The 13458-nt window shown below is 51.9% G+C and overlaps 1 protein-coding gene across 2 annotated transcripts; it reads left to right on the forward strand.

The window, feature by feature from the left end:
- The first annotated feature begins 4602 nt into the window (after nucleotides 1-4602).
- GTPBP3 (GTP binding protein 3, mitochondrial) lies at nucleotides 4603-12969 on the forward strand. 2 transcript variants are annotated; one of them, XM_072601317.1, is made up of 9 exons: nucleotides 4603-4759; nucleotides 7963-8207; nucleotides 8779-8865; nucleotides 8939-9141; nucleotides 9487-9559; nucleotides 9886-10002; nucleotides 10742-10907; nucleotides 11659-11928; nucleotides 12372-12969. In XM_072601317.1, exons 1-9 carry the CDS (start codon nucleotides 4698-4700, stop codon nucleotides 12601-12603), a joined length of 1455 nt encoding a protein of 484 aa, XP_072457418.1. In that variant the 5' UTR covers nucleotides 4603-4697; the 3' UTR covers nucleotides 12604-12969. The 2 variants fall into 2 exon arrangements, with proteins under 2 accessions (XP_072457418.1, XP_072457417.1); XM_072601316.1 differs by having other exon boundaries at nucleotides 4604-4759; nucleotides 9886-10029.
- Nucleotides 12970-13458: the final 489 nt, after the last annotated feature.

Consider the following 13458-nt stretch of genomic DNA (forward strand, 5'->3'; position numbering starts at 1 on the left):
TTCAATCTCCTTGATCCCTGAAACACTGGACACTATTGATCACTCTCTCTTCTTTGATACTCTTTTCTCTCTAGGTTTTTGGGATACCACCCCTTCTGGTCTCTTTCGCTGGGTCTTCCATCTTACACCCTCTAACCCTAGATTAGAAACAAATCCTTCGGGGATGTGTTCTGGGACCTCTTCTCCTCTCCTTCAATAGCATTTCACTTGATGAACTTATCAGCTCCCATTGATTTAATGGCCATCTTTATGCTGATGATTCTCCAATTTACCTGTCCTGCCCCAGTCTCTCTGCTGACCTCCAATCTCACATCTCTAACTGCCTTTCAGATAACTGAATATCCAGTGGACATCTTCAACTCAACATGTCCAAAATGGAACTCATTATTTCCCCTTCTCACCTTCCCCATTGCTGAAAAGGGCAACACCATCCTCCCAGTGCCTCAGGCTCAAAACCCAGACTCTTCTCTGTCCTGGTCATCCTGGACTCCACTATCTGTCACCCTTTATGGCCAAGCTGTTGCCAAAAAATGGTCAATTTCACCTTTGTATCATCTCTCCAATGCACCCCCTTCTCTCCTCTAACACTATCACCCCTCTACTTCAGACCCTCATTACCTCATGCCTGGATCATTGCAATAACTGCTGAGTCTACCTGCTTCAAGTCTCTCCCCACTCCAATCCATTCTTCATCCAAGCACTAAAATTTTCCTAAAGTTCAGGTCTAATCATGTACCCCCCTACTCAGTAAATGCCACTGACTTTTTTCCCTCTAGGATAAAATACAGACTGTTCTGTTTGGCATTCAAAAATCCTTCATAACCTAGTCCCCTCCTATCTTTCCAGTCTTCTAATACCTTACTTCCAGACATGTACCCTTTGATCCAGTGACACAGGCCTCTTGGCTGTTCCATCTTTAAGTTCATGGCATTCTGCCTGGGTTGGTGGTTGTCCCCCATGCCTGAAATATTTTCCTTCCTCTGCACCAGTTACTGACCTTCTTGGCTTCCTTTAAATTCCAACTAAAATGCCACCTACAGGAAGCATTCCCCAACCCCTTTTAATTCCTGTGCCTTTCTTCTGTTATTTCTTATTACTTATCCTCTACATAGATTGTTTTGTATATATCTGTTTACTTGTCTCTTCCATTAGCTCCTTGAGTACAGGGACTGTCTTTTGCCACTTTTTGTATCACCATTGCTTAGCGCGGTACCTGGCATATATCAGGTACTTGATAAAATGTTTATTGATTGATTGATTGAGACTTTGGTCCAGAGCAAGCTAAATGACTAACTGTCTGTTGGGAGAGATTCTTGGGAGTCAGAATGCACTGAAGGAAAGGGTTGGGAAGACAGGGGGCTAGTGTTTCAGGGTGCTGTGGACAAATAGGAGGATGGTGACATAGGATTCTGTGGGTTTTGTGTGTCTCACTAGAGGGAAGGTGTGTATCTACCCTGCAAGAATGTGATCGAACAAAGTGGTGCCCAGGGGAGCCCAGGGGTGGAGACAAGAAGGACATGTTCAGGCAGGGAAGAAAGTATCTCACCCCATTTCTCCAAGACTGTCCATGTGACTAGTTCCACCCACCCCATCAGTAAAATGTCTTGTCCATTTGATTTGTCCACCTCTGGAATTAGAAGACTGGAAAAAATCTTGCATGAAAGCTCTCTGAATGTAAAGAAGAGCACTGATATAGTCAAAGGGGATGCTAGTGGTGACCAGGAAATGGAGAAAGCTTTATTTGAGCTCCCAGTTCTGTGCGTACAACTCATATTCCCTTTTCAGTCCACTCTTGAGGACAAGAGCTGGGGCTCTGCTAAGGCACCCAGCAGGCAGAGGAGTTGATAAATGTTGCTTGAATTAATGTATCTCATGATGACTTGAAGCAACCCTAGGCTAGTCTGACCACAGCCTGGTATCTGGGCACCTTGGAGTGAGCATGTTGTTACGTTAATGCATCTGGATTTTCTAAGACTTGGGCTGGATTGGTCTAGGTAGGACCTGGGGTGCCTTGGTCCATGGGCTGGACTAGTCTATTCCAGTCTGGTCTGGGCTCCCTGGGCTCTGGGCTGCCCAAGCACCTGTTTCTTCTTCCATCTCTCGCCCTGTGTTCTACCTCTTGTCAAACAGAAGCAATTCTTTACTTTTCAGTCTCTTGCCTTTCTTCTCCCAACCCTCCAAGCTCTTATTTCTGGAACCTTGGGGTCCAAAGTCTGGGGATCCCAAAGCTCCAGGCTAGGGAGTTGGGGATGGAAAGATGACAGGTGGGGAGGCTGGGCTCACATTAGGTTTCAGGAAAGTCTCCCTTTCCTCCCTACCCAGGACTGCATTTGCCCCAGCCTTGACATTACAAAAAGGTCCAGAATCCCTCGCTGTGCACCCCAACCCTGTGACAATCCCCTCCCCCCAGTCAATTCTCTGGTTCTTGGACTGACCAATTTGGGAGTTGTGCGGGAGGGTTAGGTTCCCTAATCTCAACACTGGCCCCCCCTCTCCAATACTCCTCTTTTCTTAACTTCCTTCCTCTCAGGAGATTTCACTCCACCAAAAGTCCTCTCCCCAGTGGCTGGGATTTGGGGGAGAGACTCCCTACTTGCCCCTTACCTCGTCACTTAAAAAAAAAAAGATTTTGATATCTTTTGTTTTTATATAAAGGACATGCATGGTATTACAGCCTACCCCTATCTACCAAAAAATAGGTTTGCAAAGTCAGCAGAGATCTGATCTGACGAGGGAAGGGAAAGGAATACATATTTATTAAACACCTACGGCATTCCAGGCACTGTGCTAAGTGTTTTACAGATATTATCTCATTGGATAGAGTATGCAACAACCCACACCCACAGTCCCCCACCTTTCTGTCCAGAAGAGGGAGAAGAATTTGGTCACCTGTTCTCTGGAACCAAGACTGGTCATTCCATTTAAGCAGATTCCTGGATATGTTGGTGTTATTTTTGTCCACCTCACTCTGTATCATACAAGTCTTCCTGCATTCCTTTGGATTCCACACTCATCATTTCATTCTGCACAATAATATGCCTTTACATTATTTGTCACAATTTGTTCATTCCTTCTCCAATTACTAGATGATCACGTTGCTTCCAGCAAGTCCCATCACTGTGTGACTCTTCCCTCATCCCAACCCTCAGGTCTAGAGCCCAGAGGAGGGTGTAGCAAGTATCGCTTCTGCTCAGGCAGGTTCCGCCCCATGCCGTCCCCACCCCCACCCCCCACTACCATAGGATGATTGGATATGGGTGGTGTTGGAGACTTGAGGGTCCTGGTTAGAGCGCCCAATAATAGGCTTGAGGTCAGATGTTCCAATTTGATCCGGACCGAAGAATGAGCTCCAGACGCCAATCCCTCTCTGTCTTTTAACACCTTTTTCGTTACCTTCCTGCCTTTCCAGCCTTTTTATCTCTTACTCCCCTCCTTGTACTCTGCCCTCCAGTGACAGTGGCCACCTGGCCCTTCTTCATACAGGACCCTTTCTCCAGGTCTCCAAGCATTGTCAACGGCTATGCCCTGCACCTGCAATTCCCTTCATCCTCGTGCCCACCCTCCTTCCCCGATCCCTCTTAAGTGCCAGCTTGCGCCACCCCACCTTCTGCAGGAAGTCATTCCCGGCCCCCCCTTAATGACAGAGCCTTCCTTCCGTTATTTCTATCTTCTCGTCCCTAGCTGTTTGCATCAGACTGAGTTCCTTGAGCGCAGGGACCGTCTTTCGCCCTTCTTTGGGTCCCCAGCGCTTGGCACGGAGCCTGACACATAGTAGGTGCTTGTTGACTTGACCTGGCCCCAGACTGATACCTATTCCCAGATCGAACCCTGGCCCTGGTCCCAGACATACCCGCCCTTCCCCCCCATCACTGCCAGCCCCAGCGCAGAGCCCTGATCCCGGCCCAGACGGATCCCGGACTGAGCTGGGCGAATTCGTGTTCAAATCCACATTCACCATCGCTCAGGATCTTTCCTAGGAACGTCAATGAAAACCAGCTGGAACGTTCACTTCACTACAAGAATATTCATGTCAGTCCACGCGAGACTGTGCCGGCAGTTCGAATTGATATTCATTATCACCATATCAATAATCATTATCTTCATATAAATATTCATCACATCAAAGGCTCTCTGGGGCTCTTGGAGAACTAGTGCGGCTGCGCTCCCTGCTTCCCGCCCCATGGGGGGCCCCCGCGTGACAGACTTCAGCGCGGCGCATCCTCGTCTCAACCAATCACAGAAGGGCATTGCTGAGCCTTGCGCGGGGCTTCTAAAAGCCTGACCAATCATATTTCATGGAGGGCGGGACTAGTTCCTATTACCTCGGTGGTGCCTACGTCGGCAGACTAACCACACCTCAGTGGGAGGGCTTTCTGCTTCGGGGAGCGGAGGGGGGGGGGGGGGGGTACCACTGAGAAGATAGCCAATAAGATCTTGCGGTTGGAGGGCGGGACTTCTATGGTCCGGATCAGTTACCTCTCAACGAAGGCAATCTCTTAGGGATAATAGCCAACCAAGCATCAGAAAGGGCGGTGCCATCGAGCAAGACCAATAAAACCTCAAGTAAGGGCGGAGCCTCCTGGATGCCAACCAATGGGGCTAGGGAGGCGGGGCTTTCGCCCCAAGCCGCTGCGGAGTGAGTCGGAGCCACGCCGGGGGCGTCTGGGTCGGGTGTCTCGGACCCCGGGTTCCGCGCCATGTGGAGGCGCCTGGGAGCCCTGCTGTGCGGGCCGGCCCAGAGCACCCGTCTGTGCACCAGGTGCGTCCCGGTCCAGGGTGGGCGGGCGTGGTGACCCGTTAGGCCGCCAGTCTGGGAGACACGCGGGTTCGAGGCCGCCCCTGCCTTCTCCACAGCCTGCGCGCTCCCGGGCCGGTGGCTGCCTCTCCCTGGACCTCCGCCGACACTTAGTAAGAGCCGTAGCGGAGGCGAAGATGCGGAACGTCCAGAAGGACGGTCCGTGTCCTGAAGGGCTGACATTTCAGGTGGGGAGGACCGGACCACCAGGTGTGATACGAGGGAGGTGCCTTCGTAGAGCGAGGTCAGGTTTTGGAGTCGGAGGACCGGCCTTACCCCTGTGTGACCTTTGGTCAGCCGCATTACCACTGCAGGCCTCAGTTTCCTCATCTGTAAAATGGGAGGTGGGGGGAGGTGGCCCTTTCGTCCCTGGTTCCTTGGTCCTCCTTCCAGGACGGGAGCAGAAGGAGAGATCTTTGGAGAGCCTCTGGGGGGGACCCTCCAATCAGAGAAGGCTCCTGGGAGGAGGTGGCAGCTGACAAGGAGGCCCCCCAGCTGGAGGGAGGGCGTGGCAGGCGTGCCCCGAAGCCGGCTGGCCTGGAATGTCCAGGACGGGGACCGTCCTTAACTGCCGATGGTCTGGGTTGGCTGGGATGTGCAGTATGTGTGTGCAGGGGAGGACGGGAAGGAAGGGAGGTGGGAGTCCTTAGCCTGGACCTCTCAGGGGGGCGGTCCCGTGAAGCCTCTGGACCCCGGCTCACCATCAGGTTCTTAAATAAGACACCTAGGATTACAAAGGAAAGCAATTATATTGGAATAGGCCTCTAAATATATTTTTTGAACTTCTCAGATCCAAGTTAAGAACCTCTGGACTTAGACTGAGTAGTCACTAGATGGAAAAGTAGTTAGTAGCCATGGAAGGTTTGAAATTGGTCAGATCTCTGTCCTCAGGGCATTTACTGATAGCAAGCATTTATTAAGCTCCTACTGCATGCCAGGGGCAGGTGGATGGTTCAGTGAGTGGATAGATCACTGAGCCTGGAGTCATGAAGACTTGTCTTCAAATCTGGCCTCAGACACCTCCTAACTGGGTGACCCTGGGCAAGTCACTTAACTTCTGTCTGCCTCAGTTTCCTTATCTGTCATATGAGCTAGAGAAGGAGATGGCAAACCCCTCCAGTATCTGTCAGACAGAACTAAGTTCCCTCATGTCATTATTATCTTCTTTGGTCCTCACAGCAGCCCTGTGCAGTAGGTGTTAATTATCCCCATTTTACAGATGATCCTGAGGTTAAGAAAGGTTATGATCCTGGGAGTGAGTATCTCCTGGAATCTTCCTGACTCTTGTTGGCCTGAAAACTTTGTTAAGAAAAGGCAACATGGCTAAATGCATACATTTTATGATTTAATTAATTAATCAATTTCCTATTAAAGATAACGGTAACATAATGCATTATGGAGCCAGAAATGTTCTGGCTACCCAGTACAGAAATCTTCTGGCTTATATACATCTTGCCATGAGAAAGAAACTCTCCTAATTAAGCAAACCATAAATTCAGTAAGACAGGACAATTAACAAAGCAATGTTGGTCAGGCCTTGGGATTCCAGCTGGGTAAGAAAATCCCACCAGGCTTCCTGTCCTAAACAGGCCTTTGAAGTTGTTATCTTAACAGAGTTTGACAAAAGCTGAAGTTACAACCCAAGGTATCTGTGTTTTTCTCTTAACACTAGGATGCTAGAAGAAGGGTCTGGTAAGGAAGTCCCATTTGCCCATCAAAAGACATCCTCTAAGTTAAACAAAGGGGACTATTAGGTTCAGGCTCTTCTTAATTCAAACTTTGGCCCTTATTAAAGTCTAAAATTTATATTAAATATTATCACTCTAAACCCATCCCTTATCCCCTCTGCCACCTAGCGGCCTAATCCTAGAATCACAGAATTTGAGAGTGGGAAGGGACTTCAGCAGCCATCTAGTAAATCAGGTCAACAAGCATTTATTAAGAGCCTCCAGCTTCAGGGGCAGCTAAGTGGCACAGTGGATACAGCAACGGGCTTGGAATCAGGAGTTCAGATCCAACCTTGGGCACTTACTATGTGACCCTGGGCATCACTTCACCCTGTTTGCCTCAGTTTCCTCATCTGTAAAATGAGCTGGAGAAGGAAATGACAAACCACTCCAATACCTCTGCCAAGAAAACCCCAAATGGGGGGTCACAAACGAGTTGGACATGACTGAAAACGGTTGAATGACATTATCAGACCTGAATTGGAGAAGGGAGAGCCTTGTGGCAAGCAGACCTGCCAGCAGCTATTTCAGTGATCCAGGTGTGAGGTGATGAGGGTCTACACCAAAGGGTCTCAGCGTCAGAGGGGAGAAGGAGGTGGATACAAGAGACGTTCCAAAGGCAAAAAGTGACAAGGCTGACAGAGCACTAGCCCTGAAGTCAGGAAGACCCAAGTTCAAGTCCAGTCTCTGACACTTACTAGCTAAGTGACTCTGGGCAAGTCACTTAACCCCAACTGTCTCCCCACCCCCAAAGCAAAACAAAAAAGCTAATACAAGGGTGAAATTGATAGGCCTTGGCAACAGCTTGGACAAGGGGAGTGGGGAGGTTGGAGGGTGGGAAATGAAAACTGGTTAGGAGTCCAAGTTGACTCTTAGATTGGGAGGCCGGATGGTTGGGAGAATGATGGTGTTTCCAGCACTAGCAGAAAGTAGGAAGAGGGAAAGGCCTGGGGGGAAAGAGAAAGAGTCCAATTTTGGACGTGTTTGAAATGTCTGTAATTCAAGATTTCTGAGAGGTACCTAGTCCAACATCCTCATTTTACAGACAAGGAAACTGAGGCCCAGAGTGGCTCTGAAGTCCTCAAGCTAGGAGACCAATGACTCTAACCTAAACCTCCTCACTCCAAATTCATTTGCCTTTCCACCAGACTTGAGGTATGTCAGACATATCTCCCCTCAGGCATCTGTAGCCCACAGCACTCCCAAATGTGACCTAGATCAGGTTAAAATGTAATTGAGAAATATTTATAAAAGTAATCAAAAACACAGTAAAACATAGATAACATTTACATGTGGTTTTCTAAGTCAGCATGTGCCCTGCAAGAATCCTGTACAATTTAATGGTCCTTGTTTCTACTTGACCAGACCCTGAACCCACCCTTCCTCCTCCCACCAGCACCCTCACTGATTGCTCTCCTCTTCTCTCAACTCCCTGTCCAGCCTGCCAAAGCATTATTCAAGCAGACCCACCTCTGGTGGTCGAGCCACTATCTTTGCCCTGTCTTCTGGCCAGGGAAAGTGTGGTGTGGCAGTCATTCGAACCAGTGGTCCAGCCAGTGGCACTGCTGTCCTGGGACTCACAACTTTGCGGGCCCTTCCACAGCCCCGGGTGGCAACGCTTCGTCTATTGCAGGACCCTGGCTCCTCTGAACCTTTAGACAAGGGCCTGATTCTCTGGTTCCCAGGTGAGTCAGAAGGGATAGATGGGTGACACTTCCTTGTCAGTCCTTCTGTTTCCCTAACCTTTTGGGACTAGGTTGGTACTTTCTAATGTTCCTCATTAGCCATGATTCTTTAGGAGTCAGTTGTTCTGAGAGTCTGTGGTACTAAGAGTCCCTGGTTCTAAGCCCCAAGGAATGCACGGTTCTAAGCCCCAAGGAATGCACGGTTCTAAGAGCCATGGCATTTTGTGGCTAAGGTCTAGAAGTCTGAGGGTTAGTGTTGCTAAGAGACCATCTCCTGTTTCTGTAATTCTAACTTGTTGGTTTTTCCCTTCCCTTTTCCCTACCCACTGAGAACTAGTACTGAGGGATCCTCAGAAGTTGCCAATCCCCCTTTCAGGGGAGTAGAGACTGAAGCTAGGATGCTGCCAGGGCTTGTATAACTGCAGGGGCATTGGTGAAAGGAGAATTTTCCTTCCTCCATCCTAGAGTCACCATCGTAAATCAGGTCTTCTCATTTCATCTGTGTGGTCATGTACCTTGCTTAGGGAAGGATCCCATCAGAGCACCAGCGTCTTCTTTGCCTCATTTCCAGGACCCCACAGCTTTACTGGAGAGGATTGTGCTGAGTTCCATGTCCATGGTGGGCCAGCTGTTGTGAGTGCTGTGCTGGGAGCACTGGGTGAGTTTCTCCCCTTTCCTGGGTCTCCCTTGGGGGCGCAGCAGGCTCTGAGCAGATATTCCCTGGCAGGTAGGCAGCATACCAGGCCTTCGGCCGGCAGAGGCTGGAGAGTTCACCAAGCGGGCCTTCCAGAATGGGAAACTGAGCCTGACTGAAGTGGAGGGGCTGGGGGACCTGATACACGCTGAGACCGAGGCCCAGCGGCGCCAGGCCCTGAGGCAGCTCCAGGGGGAGCTAGGACAGCTCTGCCAAGGCTGGGGAGAGACCCTAACTACGGCAAGTGAGACTGGGCCCCCTTGGGTTTTCCTTTCCCAGTTACCACTTCCTCTCCTCATCCCTCGTTTCTCATTCTTGGTCTCTCCTCTCCCCCTTCCTCTCCCTTCTTCCCCTTGTCTCCTCCATTGTGGTTCTAAGACACAAGGAGTCTGTGGATTTAAGAATTGCTTGACCCTAAGAGTGTAGGATCCACAGTTCTAAGAGTGTGACCAGGGCCTGGGAACGCTGCAGCCTGATCTACCCTGACCTATGACCTTGCCCAGACTGCTTCAGTGACCCGTAGTGGGGTGACCTCCTCTTTGGGAAGAAAAGGGGAGTTTCAGTTCCTTCTCCCTCCTTGCACAGGCCCTGGCCCACCTGGAGGCCTACATTGATTTCAGTGAGGACGACAATCTCGAAGAAGGCGTGTTGGAGTGGGGTGAGGCCCCCAGTCCATTGTCCCCTTCCCAAACCTCCAGGTGTCAGCCCTCCCTGGCTGCTCCCTCCCTGAGCCTCCCCAGGCAGCCCTCACAACCTGCTCAGACACCCTCTGTCACCCTCGCCCTCTGGCCCCCCCTGCTCAGCCCCTGCCCTCCCTGGCTGCTCCGTCCCGGAGCCCCTCCAGGCAGCCCTCACCACCTGCTGAGACACCCTCGATCACCCTCTCCCTCCGGCCCCCCCTGCTCAGCCCCTGCCCTCCCTGGCCAGCCCCAACCCCTTTCATTTAACTGGAGCTTTCGTGGCTCTCATTCCCCCTCCCTGCAGTGGATAGGACCGTGCAGGGGCTCCGGGAAGCCCTCCTGGCCCACCTGCAGGACGCCCGTCGGGGACAACGGCTCCGCTCGGGGGCCCATGTGGTCATCGCTGGCCCACCCAACGCAGGCAAGAGCAGTCTCATCAACCTGCTGAGTGAGTGGGGGTGAGGTGGGCATATGCTTTTATGGGGAGAGCCTAGAAAGACGATGGAGAAGTTTGGGTAGCAGGGGAAGGGAATAAGCATTTGTTACAATGTGCCAGGCTAAGCTCCTTCTAAATGTGTCATTTGATCCTCCCCACAATCCTGAGAGCTCGGGGCTATTGTTAATCCCATTTTACAGACAAAGAAACTGAGGTAGATATCAGTTAAGCGACCTTCCCAGGGTCACACTGCTAGTAACTGTCTGCAGCTGGATTTGAACTCAGGTCTTCCTGATTCCTGGCCCCACAGTCTATCCATTGTGCCACCAGCCTCATCTTGGGGCAGGGAAGGGGACCCCCCTTCAGGAGAAGGAAGATATAGGGAGAAATGGAGATGTTTGAGGAGAAGAGGAGACTCCTGGGAAAAGGAGGGATACTATAGGAGGAATGTTCCCAGATGACAGATCCAGAGCTTACACTCACTGCTCAGGAGGGACACGCATGCCTTGACAGGGCTGACTGGGAGGAGGGGATGAAGAACACTGACCCTGCCGTCTCTTCAGGTGCCAGCTTCCCTAGGGTGCCACCAGAGGGCAGCAGTGTCCAGGCTTGTACCAGCGGGGTTCTGTTGAGATGGGAAGTTGGGGTCTGACCCTGGGAAGGGGAGAGGGCCAGGGCCATGAGTCTCCTAGGCACTGACACACTCACTCTCCTCCCACCCCAGGTCGGAGGCCTGTGGCCATTGTGTCGCCGGAGCCTGGCACCACCAGGGATGTGGTGGAGTCGGCGGTGGACATCGGGGGCTTTCCAGCCTTGCTGAGCGACACGGCTGGGCTCCGGGACAGCCCGGACCTGGTGGAACAGGAGGGTGTGCGGCGGGCCCAGGACAGGTGAGGACATGTGAGTCTCCCCCTGCCCTACCCCCACCCCCAATCCAGCTTGGGGAAGGCTGGGGCTTTGTCTCAGAGGCAGGAGTTGTTGTCCTGGCTGTGGTTGGGATAGCAGGGTCTCTAAGCACAGGCTCCTAGAAGGCAGGAGTGTTTCCTTCTCAGGCTATTTTCCTGTTAAATTGTTTTCCTTCTTCCTGAGTACCCTTTTGCCCCTCCCTTCTGCTTCAGGCTGGCCATCCATCCCCAGGTCTTAGTGGGGCCTGTGAAGGGCTGACTCTTGGGTCAGTGGGCTGGGGCTGGGGTGGGGGCTCCCCTGGAGTCTAAGGGATGAAAAGTGAGGAGGGCCTCTCTGGGCCTCTGTTAACCTCTCCAAAATAACATCTTTCATTTCTCTCTTATCTGAGAGTTTAATCCATTGTTAGGAATTCATGCATAAATGTGCTTAAAGATTTATGGGACTCTGCTCCTAAGAGGGTGGGGTGATGGCCAAGGGCAGTCAACCCTTGGATCAGCCAGTCACCTTCACCCTTTCACTCAAGAAGCCCCTGTGACCTAAGCAATTCCCTGGATCATCATCTCCATTTTATAAATTGGGGACTGAGGTTCAGAGAGGGAAATGCTTTGCTCCAGCTGCTCAGCCACAGGGCCAGGGCTAGAGCCCAGGCCTCCCAACTCTTGGGTCCTTTGCTGTGGTATGATTCCGGAGACTCCTCACTCTCAGGCTCCTCCTGCTTCCATCCTGTCCCTACAGGCTGGCTCAAGCTGATGTCGTGTTGGCCCTGCTAGATGCCACAGACTTGGCCTCAGCCTCCAGCCGTCACTTCCTGGAGACAGTGGTGACTCCTGGGGGACCCTCCACCCCCAGCCGCCGCATCCTGCTGGTACTTAACAAGACTGACCTGCTGCCAGAGGGGATGAAGCCCAGGAGGCCTGCCCTGCCCCCCCACCTCCTGCTGTCCTGCAAGACGGAGGCCGGCCTGGAGGCTGTGCTGGCCTCCTTAAAGAGGGAGCTGGCCACTGTGTGAGGACCCCCCCTTGTCATTTTGTCTTACTCTCCCATCTCAGAGCTATCTGACTTTCTCTGCTGACTGACCTCTGCCATCTGCCATCCAGTGCCCCATCCAGCTGATTGACCTCTACCCTCTGACCCTCCCTCCTTCTGACTGAGCTCCCCTTCTTTCTGTCTTCCTGTTCCTGACCATGTGACCCCCTAGTTTTGACCAGTTTCTCTCCTCAAAGACTTCTGACCTCTGACCCCCTCCCTATTGACCATGTTTGGGCTTTCAGACTTATTTCCTCTCATCTTGAGACACCTAGGGACTGAGGGCTGAGGTTCACCCCTCCCAAGGTAGTCATTATTCCTGGGTGTCTCTGGTGGGGATATTTGGTTGGGAGGCAGGGGGCAGAAGCGGGGGGCTATGGTGGGATTGGTTCCTTCCCTAGTCAATGGTCCATCCCTTTCAGATGTGGTGATCCAACTACTGGGCCACCCATCCTGACCCGGGCCCGCCACCGCCACCATCTCCAGAGCTGCTGTGAAGCCCTGGGTCGTTATGAGCAAAGTAAGGCCCGGGACCTGGCGCTGGCTGCTGAAGAGCTGAGGGCAGCTCGGAGGCACCTGGGCCACCTCACCGGGCAGACTAGAGCAGATGATGTCCTCGATGTTATCTTCCGGGACTTTTGCATTGGCAAGTGAGGGCTGAAGGACTGTGCCTGGGCCCTAGGGCCAGGTTGCCAGGAGGGCCACAGGGTGTCCAAGAAGGATTCTCCAGTGTGACTCCGCATTGTTGAGGAAGTTTGTGTACAGCCACCAGACCCACTGTGGCCCTATCCCTGTCTCTGACGTGCCTTCGCTCCTGGTCTGGGGCCTGGGGTCTTCCCCAGGAAGACGAAGCCATTAGGCGTCCACATCCATCATCCTGGAAGAGGGCAAGGTGGGATGTGGATTTCAGTTGGAGACAGGCTCCTTCACAAGTTGAAGGAGGTGGCTTAGGCATGCAAGGGCTTTCCTGGGCAGGGGAAAGGACGCTGCCTGATAATAAATAGGCTTTTTAGGAATAAATTTCATTGATATCTTTCATCCTGTATCATCCACATTTCCCAGCGTATCTATCCCCTAATTCCTCCCAGAGCACCATCCCTTATAATAATTTTTTTTAAAAAGTAGACCTTGATATTCCACACTTGTGGTCCTCCCCTTCTGTGTGTGGGCGGGCCAATCTCTATCAGATAAAGAGCCCTTTGGGAAGGAGGGGCAGGGAAAGGGAAGGGAATGTGAAATCCTGGACCCCGGGGAGCCTCTGGTCTGTCCTCTGGCCCATTCTTTGTTCGTTATTAAGGGTCCTTTTCCTGGACTGGGTGAGCTCATCTGGGGCCTGGCTTCCTGCTCTAGGCAGGAGAATGCTATCCCACACCCAGGACCTTTTCTCAAGCAGGGGCTCTTAGCCTTTTTGGTGTCCTGGACCCCTTCTCAAAATCATGTTGTTAAATACATAAAGCTGGGGGGGAGGAGGCAGATGGAGGAGTGAAGGGAATCTACATTTAGGCAGCT

The sequence above is a fragment of the Notamacropus eugenii genome, chromosome 4 (genome assembly GCF_028372415.1).
Source record: "Notamacropus eugenii isolate mMacEug1 chromosome 4, mMacEug1.pri_v2, whole genome shotgun sequence".
In the NCBI taxonomy this organism is placed as follows: domain Eukaryota; kingdom Metazoa; phylum Chordata; class Mammalia; order Diprotodontia; family Macropodidae; genus Notamacropus; species Notamacropus eugenii.